Source organism: Mchenga conophoros, linkage group LG7 (assembly GCF_057382185.1).
Source record: "Mchenga conophoros isolate Kocher_MC1m ecotype Shallow Benthic linkage group LG7, M_conophoros_male_GT1.1, whole genome shotgun sequence".
Taxonomy (NCBI): Eukaryota; Metazoa; Chordata; class Actinopteri; order Cichliformes; family Cichlidae; genus Mchenga; species Mchenga conophoros.
In genome coordinates this window covers 35,468,595-35,490,729 of record NC_140532.1, presented here as the reverse complement: position 1 = coordinate 35,490,729, position 22,135 = coordinate 35,468,595, and the positions used below count along the sequence as shown (strand labels likewise).

The 22,135-nt window shown below is 39.0% G+C and overlaps 2 protein-coding genes across 2 annotated transcripts in view; both read left to right on the top strand.

Annotated features, from left to right (window-relative positions):
• Positions 1-647: 647 nt before the first annotated feature.
• On the top strand, positions 648-14,609 carry LOC146570553 (glutamine synthetase-like). The gene is made up of 8 exons (XM_085279049.1): positions 648-1,062; positions 7,777-7,902; positions 9,341-9,515; positions 10,766-10,927; positions 11,009-11,155; positions 11,775-11,902; positions 13,135-13,334; positions 14,026-14,609. Exons 2-8 carry the CDS (start codon positions 7,888-7,890, stop codon positions 14,327-14,329), a joined length of 1,131 nt encoding a protein of 376 aa, XP_085135175.1. The 5' UTR covers positions 648-1,062; positions 7,777-7,887; the 3' UTR covers positions 14,330-14,609.
• Positions 14,610-20,648: 6,039 nt separating this feature from the next.
• arrdc1b (arrestin domain containing 1b) overlaps positions 20,649-22,135 on the top strand; it is a 49,647-nt gene continuing 48,160 nt past the window's right edge. Inside the window, exon 1 of the mRNA XM_085279048.1 lies at positions 20,649-20,850. Within this exon, the coding sequence (XP_085135174.1) occupies positions 20,733-20,850 (118 nt within the window). The 5' untranslated portion in view covers positions 20,649-20,732. The remainder of the gene's footprint in view (positions 20,851-22,135) is intronic.

The window sequence follows — 22,135 nt, the reverse complement described above, 5'->3', positions numbered from 1 at the left end:
AGCAAAGACAACAGGGATCATTTGTTTCTGTTTATTTAGCACCCACAACATTTGTAGTCGCCTTCTGCACAGGGGAAGTCCACACACACCGTGTGGTACCACTTTCCACAGAAGGTGCATTCAGTCTGCAAGATTGAATGAGATTGTCAGGGTCATTGTCTGACTGTTTATTACTAATCACCTGCTGTACATTCACAGTAACTGCCATCTCCTTATAAATGTTTATTAGATTGACCACACTTATGCAGACTGTATATCACAACCAACTCTAACATGTTTGTTTGCAGAGGGAAGACACAGGCAGACTATGCTAACGACATGTGATGTTACAACACTGGTGAAATATTAGTGTGTTCACGACATTTTTCGTATGGGCAAAAGTATTGATATCAGGATGGTGATTCTTATGTGTATGTCATTTGGCATTTTGTACAAATGTAGGCTGATAATAAATACATGATATCATTTCATTCATTTCAAAGGTTTATTTGCATGACGCACAAACACACAATTGAAAGGTACAAATGTGCATGACACGAATTCAAACGTGCTGCAGATGTGTGTCACAGGCTGATCTGGCTGTAGGCTGTGGCACTTGGCCAGAGGTGGCGCTGGTTGACTCGAGTCCATGTTAGTGCACAAAGTAAACTGCTCGCTGTAGTTGTGGAGCAAAAACGCTGAATTCGGTGAAATAAACCGTGCGAGGGGAACGATGACGACGACAAGGGTCTCCCGATCGTTTACTCTTGCTGTCCTGTGAACAACATCGGCGTGGTGTTACTTGTTTGCTGTTTTCGCGATCGCGTCGCGCATGAGGATATCACCAGGTGAACTCGCCACATTTTTAAACATTTTGTTGTTCAACAGCATCAAGACTGACGGAGTGTGTTTGAGACAACCTCACAAGTGTCACAGGTGACACATTTGGCGTTTTTTTGCTGGTTTGTCGGTAGGAGCTCCTGAAACGCAAGACTGCCACACATCTGTTCGACCAACGCCAGTTGATCTAAACGCCAGTTGATCTGGAACACCGGTCCGAGTGTCAGGTGAACTGAACTTCAGGTAAGAAGTTATGACCTGCAGTCTATCTGGGTCAGATATAAACCAAGTTTAGGTGGAGTTTATTTTCATTGTACTGACTTTTTACAGCCAGTTACAATAACTCGTACTGCGTACTAGCTAGCATGACGAAGTTTCTATACAGCTGTTCGGTTGCTATGATGTTACTGATAGTGAACTTTATTTTATTCATAAGGTTAGTTAGTAGAGTTGCCAACGGCTCCTTAAAAATGGAATGGTCCCTCATTCAGAGAAAATATTAAGCTGAGAAGAGACGCAGTTTGACCCGGACTTTAGCTAGAATGGAAAAAGACACAAAGCTGGATTTATTCTGTCTTTACGCTGCACAGCTGCCTCTTCTCTCACCCCCCCCCCCCCCCCTCCCTCTTCTGTTTCTACTTCAATCATGAAACTGATCAATGATCAGCTGATCGGCTTTTCTCTCTTGTTTGTTTATCGCCCACTTTGCGCCAGAAACAGGAAACCAGCGGATGTCGCGCTAAACAACAGCAGCACATTTAAGCTTGATCAGCTGTTGTTAGAATTTATTTAATATTAATTTCTAGTATCAGCTGATGTTTGCTGGAGCCACAGCTGTAAAAGCTGCTGGTCATGATATCAGTTTGGATATGTGGTGAGAGGGAAACATGAGGATGAATCCAGGAGATGTCCTTACTGAACCATCAGAGCTGAACAGGTGATGGAGAAACAAGTTTACCTTTTAGGTGACATGGATAAGTTGAAGGGAAGTTATGAACTGTTTCTGAGAGACAAATAACACCAATATCATTTTCTAAGTAGCTGACAGCTGATAGCTGTGCAGGGGCGGATCTAGCAAAGTTTTGCCAGGGGGCCAGGTAGGGCATTAACAGGGAGAGGGGGGCACAAAGAAATACTTTTCTTTCTTATTCTCATTTAAAATATCTAGCTTTTATTAAATACTTATCTGAATCTTGCGAACAAAGTTTTTATCTGACGTAAAATGTATAGAAATCATACATATACCAACAAGACAGTGTACATCACTGTCACAACAGCATTTGTTTTCAGTCAAAGGCTTTATGGCTTTAATACCTGGTGGGCCGGTCTGTAGTGAAAATGCCTGATTTTCTGTCCCAGTCCAGCCCTGCAGGTTAATACTGGCAGTGTCATCATGCCAGCTGACTGTATTTCATCATCAGCCAGTGTTGTTCTTTATACATCAATATTACCAAAGTTTACCATAAGGCAGCATAGAAAGTATTTACTTGCTTTCAGGTTTTATTCAAATGTTAGTCTTTTCATTTGTTTCCCCACTTTTTTCCTGTTTCAAAATCAAACACCAGTTTGTGAGAAGAGTATCTTCTTTTTTTTAATAGGCATTGGTTTTGCATTGGCATTGGCTAATTTGCTAATTGTATGATAAAAATGTTTGTATTTTAATATACAAAAATGTTTTTGCCCAAAACATATGTGCACTACATGTCAGTAAAATACTATGCAAATATTGATGTCCTTGACTGCTGAATAAACACTGACTGATTGTATCTCTTGTTCTTTATCATCACAGTATCTAAAAACTTTGCACCGTAGTGGTTAAAATCTCATTCTAATGAGAGTTAAAAGTGCATTCGGTTATTAGGTTTATAGGGTTATTGAATTATGGTTAACGGTTGGTAGAATTGTTTTTAACATTATCTGCCAATTACATCTGCCACCCTTCTCCAAATCTGTGCCCCTACGTGGCCCCCCCAACAAAAATTTTCTAGACACGCCACTGGTCCTAAGTTTAATATTTTCTATGTACACATTAGGCCGCTTCCCTTATCGTTGTCACAATAACTGCATGTCAATGAGAATTGTGATTTTTGTGAAATATCAATATTGCTGTACATTTATTGTTTCAGACTAAGTTATAGATTAATTGTACAATTTTCAATATCTCCATAATAATATTGTAAACATTAATTTTTTTGATAATTGTGAAGTGACAACCTGAAAGCTGATAGTTTTCCTGCAAGTCTGATTGGTGACTGATCAAGGGCGTAGATTTGGTTTTGGCATTGGTGGGGACGGATGATTCAACCACCGAACCCTGCCCGGTTTCTTTTTTTTTTCCTTTTTGTTTTTGCTTCTTAATAAAAAGAGGAGAAATATACTTGCCTACATATCCTATTCTACGTGCTTATAAACAATTTAAAATCACAATTCATAGTTTTATATGTGAATTATATAATGTTAAGTTACTATTAAACAAATGACTGACTAAGTATTTTAGGCTTTAGTTTACTTCAGCCATATTCCATATAAATCAGGTATCATACAAAAATAAAAATAGCTTCACATACAGTCATGACAATAAAAGAATATGACTTTAAGGACTTAACATCATTACTTCAGTTATAGTACACCAACATCTCTGATACATTAGCACTAAGGGAACACTGAATGACCTGCTGGTTTTTGTCCATAAAACTGCTCATCTAAGATGACCACAAAGTAAAAGATCTCTCAGCAAAATTATGCAACAGTTTAGGCACTATTGCCCCGATCAAATCAGTGAGCTGAGACTTTCTATTCTCAACATGAACTACTGTTACAGCAACAGACATGGACTACTGGTGTCCCACACAACAACTCAATGTCCACTATGTGAAGGAGCCAAACACATGCCTGCTCCTCTCGTTAACTGAGATAAACTGCTGGCATATTTGTTTTACATCTATACTGTCCAGTCTCTCCTGGTGGACATACAGCAGCATTGTTTAATCTCATTTGAGTCATTGTTGACCTTAGCCATGTTTTTAGTCTTCTGAGAGCACTGAAGCTTCTTTCAGCCTCAGTACATGCATTTTATCCTCAGATTACAATTATTATTCTGTGCTTGATGTGCCTCACCTTTGGCCCTGGCTCTTCCCCTCTGACTGCACTAGGTCATATTGCCACCTGATAAAATAACACATTGATTCGTGCCATATAAAAAGTGAGACATGGGAATTCAGATTCTTTGTCAAATATACACTAATGAATCAATTTACATCAGCAGCCTAACAACTGTCATGATAATAAATACTAGTTAATCTATAGCACTAAATCATCAGTCAGTCACCTGTGACCTCGCCTCTTCACCTCTGTCTGAGCTACAACATGGCAGAGCTGCCTCTGTCACCTGACAAATAGGACATACATGACAATAAGCTGCTTCAGTGTTTCTGTCAATTTGTGCAGATCTTGACTCATCAGTAATGTTTGTAGGGTGAGTGCATTTTTAAAACAATTTGTGCAAACTGCACTACAAGGTGGATATTTGCAAAATCATGACTACCTCATGACATTTTGTCTCAAAAATTAACCTATGAATATGTCAGTGCCATTAGGATTAAATTATTGTGTCACCAACATTTTAATGTTAGACATATAATTTTAACAGCCTCTGTAAACTAATATCCTGACTTGCTCAAAGCTGCCGTTTTCTCTGACAGTTTCAATCAAAATTAGAAATGCTACTCTGAGACTGAGATAACTAATAGTGCTGCCTGTTGTGCAGTTAATTTCCAAAACACGTTAATCGTGGTTACATACGATTTTAGACTGATGTGGGCCAAAGCCTAGCATAGCCTGTAACGTTATTGTGACGGACACATTTTATGAGTTAATTTGGCTTTAAGTGACTTGTAGGTTTCTTTGAAAAATACTTATATCCAGGATCTTCCTTTTTGCTGCCATCCTCCTCTCCTCCTTGCAGCGCAGGCTTGCCGCTGCTAAAACTAAACACAGCTCCCTGAAAGGCACAGCCAATCACATTGGCCATATTTGTCACATGAGGTAGGACTCCAGTAGAGGACGTAATTTAACTCCTTCTGCACCGCTGAGTGAATGAGACGTTGACAGATCGTTTTTTTCCCCTCTCTATCGGGTTTGATTTTCTTTACTTGAATAGATCAAATTATTGGTGGGGACAATTCAATAATCGCTGGATATTGGTGGGGGCGTGTCCCTTCCGTCCATGCCAAATACGCCCTTGTGACTGATGTAAACTTCAACTTTAATGATTGGTGGACGCATTCATGATTATATCCATTAATCATAAACAATTATTTCCAGTGGTTCAGTTACCAGTGAAGTGTACATCCACTCAGCCTGATGAGTTTTGAGCACACGCCTAAATTACTCACCCAAAAAACATGTCTATTTTAAGGTGGCGTCACATTTTGTATCTAGCTAGATGTCTAACCTGTATGTCCCGTTTTGGGGATTATCATATTTGACCGAGGTAGCGATTATTACTTTCCTTTTGTGCATGACTCTCAGGCTGAACTTGAGTCTTAAGGTGAAGACAAACAGAAACCTGCTGCAACCTTCCCAGCAATCTCAAACATGCTGACATTTACATAGAGAAAGCTGATGGGAATGTTTTTTGTTTTTCACGTCTGTCAAGATATTTTGAACTGACTCTGGCACTGCAGTACTCATCCTCTGAGTACCAGGAGTATACCATACAGACATTAAGAGTAACTAATCTAAGATTTTATGCTGTATTTCACTACTGACTCACAGACTAATGCTGCCGTCCCCAGAGCTCCATCTCTGGCATGACAGAAATATTTATAAATAAAGTAAGGCAATACAAATAGGAAGCAAAATTAGCAAATACAGAATATGGTTTGAATTGGCTTAAAAACAAATCAAAAATAATTTTTGCTTAAGCTGTTTTATTTATTATTATTATTTGTTAGATACAGTAACAAGCAAAGAGAAAAAATCACTTATGACTAAACCTTTCTTTCTCACAATCATTGCAGACTTGTAAAACAAAATCTCTTTTAAAATTTTAATGAAACTCTTCTAAGTAATCAAACAGATAAACTGAGAAGATGGTGTAACCCTATTGGCAAAGGTAATAAGTTGCTTGAGGGGCTGAAGACAGCATTGCTTTTCTGAAAATGGCCATTTTTGAGAACAGTGCGGTGATCTGAATTCGTCTTGTGAATGGAGAGGATATCAGTTTAGCACAGAGTCCTCGTCAGTGAGTGCTGAAATAAAAATTGTTGACGGTGACAGATATCAGCACTGTCGTGAACTCATTTCCAGTTATTGAGAACTTGTTTCCTCATGCCACAACAGGGCAAAACAGATACGTTAAAGGTGGACTGAGTAGCTCAATAAGTTTGTTTTAAAAAATACATATTGTAGCACTTTGTTATAGGTTCAACTCATTAGACAAGAAATAAACAACATGCCCATTAAACAATAAAGTTTCATTGATTAGTAGGTATGCTTCTCCTGTGGCTTGAGAGATAGAGCTAATCTTTGCAGCATACTAGTGCAAGAAACTGAACCCTGAGTTACCCCTGATGCTTCTGTGTGACTATTAGGTTAAACAGGCTTGAAGGCAATGATGTCATGATCTCGGGTCTTTTGACCCAGCGTTTTGTGTTTTCTATTATTGTGATGTATTTTGGTTCTGGTTTTCTTGCTCTTTGGTTTTCGGTTCTGTTCTTCCTCAGTTTAGTGTTTAGTCATTTCTGCCTGTGTATTCCTCTGTGTAAAGTCCGTGTTTCTTAGTCTGTGTCTTTGCATGTGTGAGTTCCTGTTTTATTTTGAAGGTCTGTTTCTTTTGTCAGTGTTTCTAGTTTCGCTTCCCCTTGTCTTGTTATGTTCAATTAATGCCAGCCGTGTCCCCCTCCTGTTTCCCATTCTCTGATTGCCCTGTGTGTATTAAAGCCCTGTGTTTTTGTGTGCGCTTTGCTGGTTTGTCTGCGTGATCGCTCGCCTGCTTATGTTTTTGCTCTGTGTATCCCTGCATGTCTGTTTTTGGTTTCAGGTTTATTTTGTTAGTTTTTCTGGTTTAGGTTTTATTCTCGCCTTGCTGTTTGTTTTCACCCACCTTATAAAATAAAGCTCACTCTCGTCAAAAGTTGCATCTTGGGTCCTACTCTCGAACTCCACACGTCTGCCGCGCCAGACGTAACAAATGAGGCTTGTAGTAATCCATCCATAGTAGTCCATTTAGCAATCTAGTTGTTTGTTTTTGTTTGTTTGTTTGTTTGTTTTGGGAGGGGTTAGTTTTGTTTATATCAGAATTATTGTGCTACATTAATATGGTGATATTAATGTTGTATTAATGATGTTTTTCAGTTCACACTACATATTACAACACAAACACAACACAGTGAAGGCAGATGGCTCACAGTAATGAGATCGTCTCATTAAGGCAATGTGGTAATCCCTCCTTAAACTTGTTTTTAATTTGACTGAAAAGACATATCTATAAAATGCATTTCCTTTAGACTTACTTTGTAACCTCAACCTCAAGGTTAAGGTCAATTTCTGAAAATCACCTAGGATTTTCATATTTATACCACAGGTGCATCTACTGGTGTCCACCAGTATTTTGTTTTCTAAAATGTGGTTTTGTTTGTATTTCAGTAACAAGTGGTCTTCTCTATACAAGGAAGAATATCAGAGCAATAGGTTGCTGTAGTCATCAAATATCAGAGACAAGTGCTACTTTTTCAGACCCAATATCAAGTAAAGTAAACGTTGTCTTACAATAATGCCAACTGAGCAATTTGCTTGCTTGTGGCTGGTGAGCCCTACAATCTCTTTTCTTATTTATGCTCTTGGCCTGTTCTGCATCTACATCTCACACACTTCAATACATCCTCAATGGATCCCATGTGACTAATTCTTTTTCTGTTAGAGTTGCTGAATTTCTGCCCCTCTGCCTGATCTCAGAACAGCCAACCTGACGGAAACTGAAGCCAGCAGCAGCTTCTGGTCTCTAATTGTGTTCAGTGAGCTGCAAGACCCTCAGCTCAGCAAACAGCAGTCAGTCACTATCAGCAGATGGCCTTTCATCAGGTGGGTGTTTGTTACTGTTTTCCATGGGAGTTTGTGATACCCTGAGCTATACCTGTGCACTGTTTTCGTTTGGCTGGATAGGGGCACATACTTGGATCTTATAGGTCAGTGCTTTGTACATGAGGTGTGTACAGTATAAATGTAATATGTTTACCATTTGGTTTGTTTCTCCATAGAAGAGAAGCAGGAATACTGTCAAAGATTGTACTGAAGGCGCTTACAGTCTTGCAGGATTTGTTGTGGACTGATCAAAACATTATAGTGTATGTGTTTTTTTCTTGTATGTGTTTGCTGCTTACATGGACAACCCCACACAAAGTATTTAAATGCCATATTACGTCAGGACGTAACAGGTGACATCAGCAGCCTAGCTTGCGTTCTGGCTAAATACCACAAACAGGTTTAGGCACCTCATTCTCAAACTTGACTCGGAAGCTAGACACTTCTTCACCTGAAGAACCGACTGTAAAAGAGTAAGTTCAAATAATTCTTTGTTTTTGTTTGTTTAATTTGCTTCATTTAAATCTGAGAATGGTATGCCACTGTTTTCCAGTTATTAAGATATTAAGATATAACTAAAAAAGGGAAGAGATTGATCTTACTTTTTTCTTAATTTTCATGTTTAAAGTTGCCCTGTTAGTATCTGAAAGTATAACAATGAAACATTTTTTTTTATCACAAATAGTTACTAAAAACTTTATTAAGACATATTTGATTAAAAGTTACAAGACAAGAATGTAATAAAACATCAATAAATGTAATTAACATCATACAAATAAATGTAGGGAAACAAAAGGAATGAAGGTAAATTAAAACAAAGCAGCTACTTGTATATGAAATTGTTAAGACTACTCACTCTACATCAACAACTTTATCTGTTGACGAATGCAGCACTGACAGAACCTAAAATATATATATAAAAGTCAGTTTAGTCAAATTATAACTGTAATACATTAGATAAAGTTCAAATGTGTTTGACCTACTTATGAGTAGCATATAAGTGAAATAATGTCCAATTTCCTGTTTAGGGTTAGATACCATATGCTTATGTGCATCACTGATTACGTTATATTATTTTCAAATACTTTAAGTTTTCTTTTATTTCTCAGAGGTTGTCTGTGAATGTGTTTCAAGCCCTGGATGTTTATCTTCTTGGTGTCTGGTTAAATACCTTATAGCACTATATTTACATTCTGAAACTGATTGCTAGAAATCAGGAGTGTCAAACTCATGTGGAACTATAACTAGATGTGGAAAATTAATCTTGTGAGACTTGACAAGTGAAGTAATGCCGCTGGTTCATTTTAATAACTTTGAAAAAACCTTATAGTTGTAGGTTTGTTATGGGAAGAAAAAAAAGCACAACATGGAAATTGAAGGTGCCATAAAGTCAAAAAATGCCATCTGTTACTGTAATTATCCACTTTTGCAATTGAAGGTGAAAATGGCATCAGTGTCATCCAGCTCTCATCTCAACAAAACTGTGCGGCAGCAGTACATGAGCCTGCCTCAAGGACAGAAATGCCAGGTCACCTACATCTGGATTGATGGCACTGGAGAGACACTTCGGAACAAGACGAGAACTCTAGACACAGAACCAAAAAGCATAGAAGGTGAATGGCATTTTTAATAAGCTCTAACCTTTTGGGGTGAGAGGCACTTAGTCTAAAACTTAATGTTTAATTAGCTTTATAGTGAAGGGCAGCTTTTCTACCCTTTCAATTTGTTATTACAACCTGCCCGATGAGGCTTTGATTGACGTGTTTATTGAGACTCTGAATGTCTACAAGACTGTGAGCCAACTGCTTTCAAAACATTATGGGGGTGCACCTGGCACATGCCCATTCATACAATATTAATTAAAAAACTGAAAGTAACACTAAAACTGTCATGTCTGAGGACTCAGTGTTTTGTTTCTTCATAATATGTTATGTTCTTGTTTATTCTGGTTATGTCTTTCATTATGATTTGCCATTTGTTAGGTTTCTGTTCTGTGCCTGCCCTGGTCCCACGTATCTGTGTTCCGTCTGTCCTTGATGTTATTATGTCTGCTCATGAGTGTGTTAAGCTCACTGTCTAGTCTGGATCTCTGTGTCTGTCATGTACTTCCTGTTTTACTTTGAAGGTCTATGTCTTATGTCAGTGCGTTCAGTTTTGTGCTCTCCCTGTCTTGTCTGCGTAATCAGTGTCAGCCATGTCTCCCAGCTGTTTCCTCTCAGTCCTGTTTAGTATCTGCGTCTTCCCCTGCTAAATTTACACTGTGTGTTCCTTTTGCTAGCTCGCCTGCCTGTTTAGTTTGTTTTGTATTCTCAGTTTAGTTAGTTTTCTGTTCTGTTGTTATCCAGCAATAAAGCTGAGTGTTTTGAGTTTACGTCTGCCTCTGTGAGTCCTGCTTTTGGGATTCCTTCCTGCCTTCACACAGCCATGACAGAAACTTAAAAGAACTAAATAAAAGCTAAACATTTTCAAATGAAAAAAATAAACTGAAAGAAGTAAATCCACTGTGGAAACTCACTGAAATCTAACTGATTTATTATTAAATAGAATATTCCAGGTGTGTCTAAGCTTGAGAAGTTAGTGTGCTCGCTGTCTTTTCTTAATTTGTCTTCGCTACCAGAGAACTTTGGCACATTTTACTGTAATTGTGCTCTTTTATGTTTGTCTTTTTTCCCCATTGTCCTGTTACATTTATTTGTGTCTACTTTTAGTAACAGGGCCAGATCTCACCAAGCAGATAGTATGAATGGGAATTTTCCATGACATCTCTATTAACGTAGTTATCAAGTTAATCAGGTTTCACTTTAAAAAAGAATGTGAACACTGACGCCTAATCAGAGGAGTAATAAGAAGTCTCTATTTTTAGAAATACCTGAGTGGAACTTTGATGGCTCAAGCACCTACCAGGCCGAAGGCTCCAACAGTGACATGTACCTCATCCCGGTCTGCATGTTCAGGGATCCATTCAACCTTGACCCCAATAAACTGGTTCTCTGTGAGGTCCTGAAGTACAACCGTTTACCTGCTGGTACATTTTTTTCAGTCCATGCTTTTTACCCTTAACATCGTCTAAGATCATAATAATAGACTGCTCTGACTTTTATTTTAGAAACTAACCACAGAGCAAGTTGCAACAAAGTGATGGAAAAGGTCAAAGAGCACCATATTTGGTTCGGTATGGAACAGGAGTACACACTTCTGGGAACAGATGGACATCCATTTAGCTGGCCTCCAAATGGATTCCCAGCACCCCAAGGTAACCGAGCTGTCATTTTTTTTACTGTTTTTTATACAAATACTGCAGTGACGACCCCATTGCCAGCTTGTGGTAAATCCTTGTGCTATTATCTGGGTCACGGAGAGTGTGGAGTGAAGCAATATCCCACAAAATGATACACATTTACATTTAAAGTCAGAGAAGCAGAGGTAATGACAGAATTTCTCAGAAACAAAACAGACACTTTCCAAGAATGACAGGGTATGAAATCAGACAAAAGGAACAAAACCAAAAGTAGACTAGCACAGCTGATACGTTTCTAAACTTTAACAAAGGCTTTCACATTCTTAAGGAGCTTGTAAATCCATTCAGATTCTCTGAGCACCACACTTCTCTTTCCCACATGTTATCATTATTTTATTCAAGTTAGCACAGTGGTCAGTGCTATACAAAGGATTTCTGTAAAGTTAGAAAAGAAGTAGACAAATCATTTCTCAGACACTTCATATTGTAAATGTTTGTAATTTTTGTCTGAAAACAAGCATCACAAATGCACTTTTTATAGGCTCAGAACCTAAATGTTTATAGCCGTCGTACAGTTTTCATACAGTGTATCTTGATATTGTGGTTTTTCATTTGTGTCATCATGTGTCCTCAGGTCCTTACTACTGTGGGGTGGGGGCCAACAGCGCTTATGGAAGGGACATTGTGGAGTGCCACTACAAGGCCTGCCTCTATACTGGGATCAAAATCTGCGGTACTAATGCTGAAGTTATGCCATCTCAGGTAACTGAAAGTACTACTCCAATACATGGCAGTAGCACTTTATAATAAACATAGGTAATTAAATGTATGTAATATTTATTAATCACTGGTTACAATGTATTTTGTGTTTCTTTATGCCATTAACTTTTCTGCGATCTTGAGTTTTGGTTAGTAATAAATCTTTTATTACTACTCAATGAGCCTTTTCATTATAGGGCATCACGGAGTTGTTTTATTCAGAAAAACATGAAATAATTAAAAACTATTCTTATCTTCTAGTTCTCCTGCTTTGGATTTCTGCCAGTTGGATTTTTAGCTTCTTGTTTCGTTTTTATAACACCCAGAAAAGGTTGCATCACATTTCTTTTGTTTCCATTGCATTTTTCTTTTTGCATCGACGAGATACGTTTTGTGACATTGAGATGGGTAGATGGGTACACCTCCCCAACATACCACGCATAACATGGCTTTCTATGAAATACTCACGCTGCTACAGTCCAGTGATGCCACACAATAAAAAAAACAGTCTCACCCCAAACTTGAACCACAATTCCTGAACTTAACCAGCTAGTTTAAAACAGAAAATAAAATGATAGCAAAAGAGAAAGTAACAAAAGGCAAAACAGCACAACCTCCCTACTGAAATGCAATTTAAAACAAGTATAGGTTATAGTGACTATAAAGTCAGCTACAACTTTATTTACAATTTATTAGCTGTCCAAATAAAGTGGATGGCTCAACAGTATTTAATGACCACATACAAACATTAGTTATGACTTTACAGTTAATTCAGACAATGTTAATTTGATACAATACGATGACTAAATATTGTTATATATTACAAACATATGACATATTTATGAGACAAGCTATTTATCCCAGAACCTGGGGAAATACTCTGGTACAGCAGCCAAAACATTCAAAACAACCTACCTAAAAAAATATAAAAAACAACATTACAAAACAAAATTCTTCAGAGGAAAATGAGCTCAATGACGCAGAAAACACTGAGCTCAAAAAACTGAAATTTAATACACAGATAAATATGAAACATAAATATAATTCACAAGTGATTTCCAAGCAAATACTAGGCCATTAGCAAATGTTACTCATTATAATTTCTTTGTTTTCTAACAGTCAAAAAAAACTATCAAATTGCAGTTAGCTAAACGTATCATTTATTAACAGTGTTAATGTTTTCACCTCGAACATTTCCCTCTTGTCTCTGCATCTTTCTTTTTCTCTGGCTTCAGTGGGAATACCAGGTGGGCCCCTGTGAGGGCATCGAGATGGGGGACCATTTGTGGGTCTCACGTTTCCTTTTGCACCGTGTCTGTGAAGATTTCGGGGTTGTAGCAACTCTGGACCCCAAACCCATGAAGGGCAACTGGAACGGGACTGGTTGCCACACAAATGTCAGCACCAAGGAGATGAGGGAAGAAGGAGGACTGCAGTAAGTAAACTCCAGACTTTCAAAAGATACACATACAAAAGCTCTTCATTGTACTACAAAAAGGAGGACCAGTGGCACATTTGAAAAGCTTAAAAACAGCTTGTATTTTCTTATTATTTTTTATTTTAAGTATTTCTTTAAATTAAATAAAATGCAGCACTATATCCCCTCACCAGATACTTTATTGGATACTCTATGTATGCAATAAATTTGATTCAAGAAACGGGAAGAAATTATGTGTGTTTTTAAGTGACTGACTGCTAGTAACAAATTACCCAAAGATACAATTTTAAATTGGTTCTTTCCTAAGTTGTAGTGTAAATAAGTTATTCCCTTAAGTGAGATTCATAGATAAAAGTCTTCAGTGGCTTAACAAAAAAACAAAAAAAAAAACATTCTCTGAAAACGATCAAATACAAGGACTTGACTATAAAATGGTTTTAAAAAGCAGTCAATATCCAGAGCAAAACTTTGAAAGACCTTCAGAAAACCTGGAAAACTGTTGCTCAAGACCTGTATTTAAAAATTACAATAATGTCCTCTTAGAAGCAAATATGAAGAAAAGAGTGATGCTGTCTTAATCTTTACTAATCATGCTTAAACAACTGTTCACTGATGCTCAACATACTGCCTTCTCAAACATAGTAATAAATGGAAACTTCAGTAAAAATACATGTTTCTTTGATGGCAGGTACATTGAGAAGGCTATCGATAAGCTGGGGAAAAAGCACCCTGAGCACATTCGTGTGTACGACCCTCATGAAGGCAAGGACAACATCAGGCGCCTCACAGGTCTCCACGAAACCTCCAGCATCCACGACTTCTCTGCTGGAGTGGCCAATCGAGGTGCCAGCATCCGCATCCCACGGCAGGTGGGGCAAGAGAAGAAAGGGTACTTTGAGGACCGCCGTCCCGCAGCAAACTGTGACCCGTATGCAGTGACGAAGGCCATCGCCATAACCTGCCTATTGGAAGAAGAAAAAGGAGCCAAGTAGTAGAAAAGTGCTGCCTTTTTTAAAATTATATAATTTGTATAATATAGATAATATATATAAAATGTATAAAGCAACACAGACCTGTCTGTGAGTTAACTTGAACTGGAGTAAAAGGATTCACTACAAGATGAAGAAGCCTGGAAGTAGATGTATGTTTTTCCTCTGAGCCTCTATACTGCTGCAAACGATTACTGCTCACTATGCTCCCTAAACTATTAATAACTGCTACTTTAAACTTGTGCTCCATCTGTAACCGCTGAGGAATGAAATAAAGATAATGGTGCTATGATTGCCTTCTTATCTATTTATGTCAGAAAGTCTCCATATACTTCACTTGTCATTGGTATGACTGTTGTAGAAATGTCCTTACATATTAGTGAATTTGTTGTTAGCACTCTTGCTGAGTGCCTAAACCTCAGCTGGCATCATATGTATCATCCAGTCTGGCTTTGCCTTACTCTTATCCAGTTTTGCCTCCAGTGGAACAGGCTGGCTGTACTGCCACTTTACCCACTTACTGCCAGAGATACCACTCCTTCATCCTGATAGCATACCTATTTCAAGTATCAACGTGATGCAGCTGCTACTTTTGGGCTCATATGGGATCTCCAACCTTGCCCTATCTTGCTTTACCACTGGTAAGACATCTGATTTCTCTCTACTTAAGGTGGCTTGGGGCAACCATCTTGGTAACCATACAAATCTGAAATAGCAGTTCCTCCTTCCAAACACTTACAAACTTACAAAGTACATTCTGCCAACCTGATCTCTCCACAAATAAGTGGTGTGGGACCCAGAAGCCTTTGATAGTTTTGCTCGATGTGTTGTGTTATGTGGTTTTCATGTAGATAAGCTACTGCGAAAGGGACCGGTTGCTATAAAGACGGGTTTGTTGAGCACAGCCTCTGTCATTCCACTGACGAGTGGAACTGACAAAGCATATACACTGCCTGGCTGCATGTGAAATCACAGGCCAAGCATATCTCCAGTGGGGGAGCTGACATGCTTCAGGATCAGACCAAGCAAGTTAACAAAGGCAAAAAGATGCAGGGACACTCGTCCTCTGTTTACTACAATAGCCAATTAAACACTTCCCAAAGTAAACACTAAATAAAACTTTACTGCCAGTACTGTGAAATTTTGATTTATGAAAATTGAAGCAAAAAACTGCCACCCCAGAGCCTGGGCCTAAACATTATTGATACACTGTGGGATCATCTCAACAGAAAATGAAACACAATGCAGCCATATTCCAACAAACAGCTTTAGAAAGTGCTTCAAGAAGCCTGGAGAGCTATTCCTGAAGACTGGTTTAAGAAATTACAAGAAATCTTGCCTAAGAGAGTTGTATTTCCATTTATGTTTGCATATGATTGAACAAATCACTGCTCCTTTCTCCAATTTTCCAAGCAAAATATAAAGTAATGAGGGATCCTTCAAGACCTTTGCACAGCACTATAGTTAAGGCAATAAGTCTGATCTGTGTTAGCAGAATCACAGAAAAATAGTAATCTTAAAATAATAAACCAGATGTTGAAGCTTTTTGCACTTGTCCACCAGATGGAGCTATTGGAGTAATTTTCATTACCCGCATCTTATTCAGCAAATCAAAACCTGTAATTTACCCAGTCAGAGGTCAACGTGTTACGGAGACTTGTTAGCTGGCTCTTTATAAAGGGATAAGAGTGGTGTGGTTTTTAAAATATTTAAGGATTTAACCACAAAATAGGGGGAACCACGATCTTTGCAGGCACATGGTGAGTTACACCCACATGGATCCATCTCAGGTGATGCTGGGCGTACCTAACATATGGTGTTAACATCCTATCATGTTACTTACAGACATGCAATCGCCTCATTTGCGGCCTGGCACCGTCAAAATGATTCACGATCCAAGCTGTTTTTGCAACATGAGTAAACAAACAAGGTGAAACTGAGAACAAGAAGAAGAAACAATGAGATTCTTTGAACTATATTAGATGCCACCACATAACAGATTTCCATGGATACAGGCAGTAACTTGGCAACTATGGTGTTTTGTCTGTTGTCATGGGAACACTTTTCTTTTACTGAGCATAAAACCAGCCTGTGTGTATGGAGGATTAAAACAGCCAAATTTAAAAATATAAATAAATAAATACATAAGTGAATAACTCAGCAAATAATTTCATTTAGAAAATATGTATATTTCTCGAGGTATTTGAGGCATGAATCTGGCATTAAATGACCAACTAGCAACAAGCTCAACCTAATTTTCATTCTTAAAAGTGTATTAACTGTAAGGTCAGGTTAGGTAACAGGCTTGATATAGTGGCGACAGATCTATCACAAGACTCACACAGAGAGACAGACAACCACGAACTCTCACATCCACACTTCTGACCAATTTAAGTTCACCAATTAACCCAACAAGCATGACTGTAGAGGAAGAGGAACGATATTTTTTCTGTTGTGGTAAATGCAACACATTAAGCCTCTTGAAAAAAAACTGTGTATACAGTACAGACGGTCTTATCTGTGAGCCTTTTATACACAAACGCGATCAAAACATTTACATATACAGCTCTAATCACATCACTGAAGCTACACAATGAGACAGGAAGTATAGTCAGGGATGGGAAGTACCGTCTCAGAGAGAGGAAGTATGCACTGAAACAGAAACTGTGCGAGCAGTGGGGAGGGTTTTAATTTGAATTCATGCTAATTCTCCTCTTGGGTTTTGTGCGTTTCAACTTTGTTATAGGGAAAGAAACCAAATCAAAATTATGCAAATTTTGAGGAGTGTGTTGTCAGTGTCAGTGAACTATTTTGTTCAAATTGGATGATTTGTTCTTCTTGGGCCAAAGACTTTCCAGAAACCTTATATTTTTTCACATGTAGCCTCTGTCTACTTGTTGCGTATGCCCAAATGACTATTCACTCATATTACTGCCGCACACTGATTCAGGCAGGAAGCACAAATAAGAGAGCCCCAGCAGCTTTCTTTTGTGTTGTGGTGTACTTCAGTACATGCGAAGTTCAGGAATGCAGCTCTTCTTTGGAAATTTCTCAGACACTGTGATGCAACCTCCTTTCTGGAAAGTACCATACAGACATTTTCAGCTTTCTTTCATTCATAGAGGTATTCTAGCAGTTATCTCTAGAAGATGGTTCACACAACAACAACAAATCAAATCAATTTATTTACATAGCACCTTTCACAGGATAAAAACCACAAAGTGCTTCACAGTAATGTAAAAACAGAAATACATAAAATACATCAATAATCAAACATACAAATCTAATTAAAAGCCTTAAGAGTCTTAAGCTGCTTTTTAAAAGAATAAATACAATCAAGGCAACATAAAAATGGAGGGAGAGCATTCCACAACCTGCGGGCCACCGCTCTGAAAGATCTATCTCCTCTGGTCTTAAAACAAGTTTGTGGGACTACCAACAGCCTTTGATTAGATGATCTCAGGCTGCGAGAGGGAGCGTGGGGTTCTAAAAGATCAGAAATGTAGGCAGGGGCATCACAATTCAAAGCTTTAAAAGTCAGTACCAAGATTTTTAAAATGAATTCTAAAATGTACTGGAAGCCAGTGTAATGAACGTAACACTGGTGTAATGTGCTCTCGTTTTCGTGTCTTAGTTAAAAGCCTTGCAGCAGCATTCTGGACTAACTGATTCCTTTTGCTCAAACAAAGATAAAGACTGTTACAATAATCTAAGCGAGATTAAATAAAAGCATGAATAACCATTTCTAACTCAGATTTAGATAGCAAAGTTCACAGTCCCCAGATGTTTCTTAGCTGAAAAAGGCAGTTCCTAATTGACTGGCGAGAGTGTTGTTCTAGGGACATGACAGAATCAAAGATCACACCTGAGGCTCGGGTGAACAGCTGAGCCAAGAGAACCAAGATGCTGTTTGATTAGAGATATCTGGTTGTCGGGGGCAATAATTAATGTTCTTCTCAGAGTTCAACTGTAAATAGTTGTCCCCGAGCCACTGTTCAATGGAAGCTAAACATTTAATTAAAGAGGACAGGACTTCCATCGGCTTAAAAGAGCAATAGAGCAGAATATCATCAGCATAGAAGTGATAAGACACCTCAGGGAACTGCCTAATTATAAGTCCTAGAGGTAACATGTACAAAAGACAAAGAATAGGACCCAGAACTGAACCCTGCCGTACCCCACAAGTCAGATCCTTAGAATGTGACATAAACTGATTTGCAAAAACACTAAAAGATCTGTTGGAGAGGTACGACTGAAACCACTTCAAAGCCAGACCGGACACACCGACTACGTCCCGGAGCCTGTTAATCAGGATGGTATGGTCAATGGTGTCAAAGGCAGATGTCAACTCCAACAAAACCATGATGGAGGATGCTCCGGAGTCAGCTGACATCATAATGTCACTAGAGACTTTAATGGGGCGACCGTGGCTCAGGGGGTTGGGAATCGCATCTGTAACCGGAAGGTCGCCGGTTCGATCCCTGGGCTCTCTGTCCTGGTCGTTGTGTCCTTGGGCAAGACACTTTACCCTACTTGCCTACTGGTGTTGGCCAGAGGGGCCGATGGCGCGATATGGCAGCCTCGCTTCTGTCAGTCTGCCCCAGGGCAGCTGTGGCTACAACTGTAGCTTGCCTCCACCAGTGTGTGTGAATGAATAGTGGTATGGTAAAGCGCTTTGGGTGCCTTGAAAAGCGCTATATAAATCCAATCCATTATTATTAAGTAATGCGGTTTCTGTTGAGTGACTTTTACGGAAACCCGACTGAAATTTGTCATAAATGTCATGTTTTTCTAAAAAAGCGGTAAGCTGATCTGCAACTACTTTTTCCAGAATTTTCGACAATAATGGGAGCTTGGAGATAGGCCTATAATTCTTAAGCTGAGTTGGATCCAAACTGCTCTTTTTTAATATCGGCTCAACAACAGCATGCTTACAGAACGTAGGGACCACACCTGTTAAAAGTGAGGCATTGCATATCTCTACAATAGAGGGGCCAATGGCAGAGAGAGCATTTTTAAACAACCCAGCAGGTAGAATGTCATTTGCACAAGTGGTAATTTTCATTTTTATCCAGCAGGATAAAACACTTGCAAGTGTTGTTAAATCCCTAAAGGGCCATTCAGGGAGACAACAAAACAAAACAAAGAAAATTTAAAAACAAAGAACAAAAAACAAAACAGATTTTTTAAATGTTTTGTTTGCAACGTTTCCTCAGATTTTTCACCTACAAAATACTGTTTACAATAATGATACTATACTTTTATTCATTGTGGAAGTGTCAAGATTTAAAGAGAAAACACAAATCTACACTGCATCATCGTTTACCTGCAAAAAACGGCATTTCTTTTAATTCTGTCACTAATTAACCAAAGGCAATATACTGATGCTTTAACACATTTTTAATTAGTAGACCTTATATGAATAAATAAATAAATAATTAGTTTGGGAACATAAATTGGGTGGATATGGGTGAACACAGATATAAATAAGTAAACTTTAAAATAAATAAAAATTAACATTTAGTTAAAAAGCAGATAGATTAGGGGGTTAATACCAGTGTTACATTTAATTAGGAATGATAACTCAAACAAAGACAGTGTTGGATATTCAATGGGAACTATCGTGCCTCACTCAACTATCAGGCCTGTAATGAATATGAATGCTCGTGGCTGTTTTGTGACATCCATTTATTCTCACCATTCTTGCCCTTGTGAATGACGCACAAGCACAAGCACAACCATACTAATTAATACTATTCAAAAATTAAAAAAACAACAACTTTGAGGCAAGAAAACCAGAGGAGAAACTACCTGGATGATCTGTGTCCAAGAATATTTGACCCAAAAAAGTGTTTTAAAATCCTCCAAAAGACACCAACACCGCATGCATGGTCAAGAGGTCCAGCTCAGTGACGCGAGATAGTGGAGGTGGCCTAGCAAACACATCAAGCTGCTCCAGTGACCTGATTCATGAGTTATAAATGAATTTGCTCACTGTACAATTCTTAGCAGGGGGCAATAGTCAAAACACAGTGCTGAAAACATGCTTTGTAATGCTGTAAAGTTGGGCATTTGTTACATGGGAAATTGACTCACATTTGTAGCCTCTAGTGGCCAGTAAAGGAACTGCAGTTATTGGAACTTCACAGCCCTGAAGGTTCCTGCTTTATTGTCTATAGTTGATATTATAAATAAATAAAAAATAAGTCTGGTCATTTATTTACAATATCAAACAATCATCTTCTCTTAAACCACACATGAGCGCATCTGTTATCAAAGGTCAACGTGACGTCACGGGCGTGCGAGTGAGGAAGGTGGGGAGGAGGGAGCTCGCGGCAGCAGGTGAGAGCGCAGCATCAGAGATACGCAGAGCTGAGGAAGTAGCGGAGTAGTGAGGAGCAGAGCCATGGGAAAGCTTCAGGAATTTGATATTACTTTTACCAACAACAAGGTGGTTTACGGTCCGGGGGAGTCTATAAGCGGGACGGTGAAGATACGAACCACCGAGTCGCTGCATTTCAAAGGTAAGCTGTCCGTCAGCGAAACCCAGAAGACGGAGAGGAGCGTTTCTTCCTCCCAGCGTGCCTCTCTCAGTCAGGCTCAGCGAGGCGCGCATGTAGGCTTGGTGTACATAAACTTTTCCTCGGTGATGGTGGACGTGGGGGAGAGCAGAGCACCGCGCAGCTGTGGCTTTTCTTTTTCGTCTGTTCAAGGCACCACACTGTGCGGTCGCGTCGGACATGTATTGGGGATTTTGCGCCGCTGTTCTGGGAGTGGACCGAGCGTTTCCCACACGACACCAGCAGCCACCGCCGCTGTTGTTGTCTGTGCCAGCTCAGCTGTTTGGTACTCTTATCAGGCCGTTTAAAGCACACATCCTGCTTGTTGCAACATGTTGCTTCCTTGTGTTTTGTTTTTGAAGAACCCTCGAATTTGACAGAAATCCCCCCCCCCCCCCCCCCCCCCCCAAAAAAAAAGGCAGAACATCAGGTGTTAGTCATCTGGGAGCATTTTCAGTATACAAGCGTCAAATAAAAACGATTTGGAAATGTTTATTAATTTAGACAAACTTGAAGAAACTGTTAATAATGGGAATAAAGTGGGCTAAGTGGGAAGCAGCTCCTGGAAAGACACAAAGAATCCATTGTGTGTAAAGAGATCCTCGAGGGTAATCTTCCCAGATAAGGAAGAGCAGTCATCATCTTGACTGAAAGCTCTTCTTACAGTGGGTGTCCCTGCACAGTGGTATGTTAATTGACAGGGTGAAACTCTGGGAATATGTCCCCTTGCGTCTTGTATTTTACAAAGTTTAAATAGCCTGCAGTGCAGTTTATCCACTGATCTACACTGGTTTGATGTGCGGAGCCTCGCGTGTCTGCAGGCTAGAACTCGGAAAGTCGCACCAAAACAAGGAGGGAGGGCAAATAGCACTACAGGCCGAACATTTGAATTGCAAATAGCAAAAATTCATAAGTTTATCCATCGCCATGATCAGTATAATCTCGATTATTCCTTAATTCCACAAACATAATGCAGCTGCTTAACCTAAATATTATTCAAATTAATCTTACCTGTAAAAGATGGGGAGAGATGGAGGAAGTGAGGAACCCATGGTTTTCTGGCAGGGAGTTGAGCCTTGGTGAGGTGGCCTTTTTTTTTTTTTTTTTTTTTTTTAAATTTTGACTGGAAAGTCTGTCTAGCAAGGGTAACCTGATCTCACCATGGGACGCCTTTAGGTGCAAAGAGTGCATCGGACCCGGTTTCCTTTGCACAGCATCCACAAGGACCGCACAGGAAAGGCAAAAATGC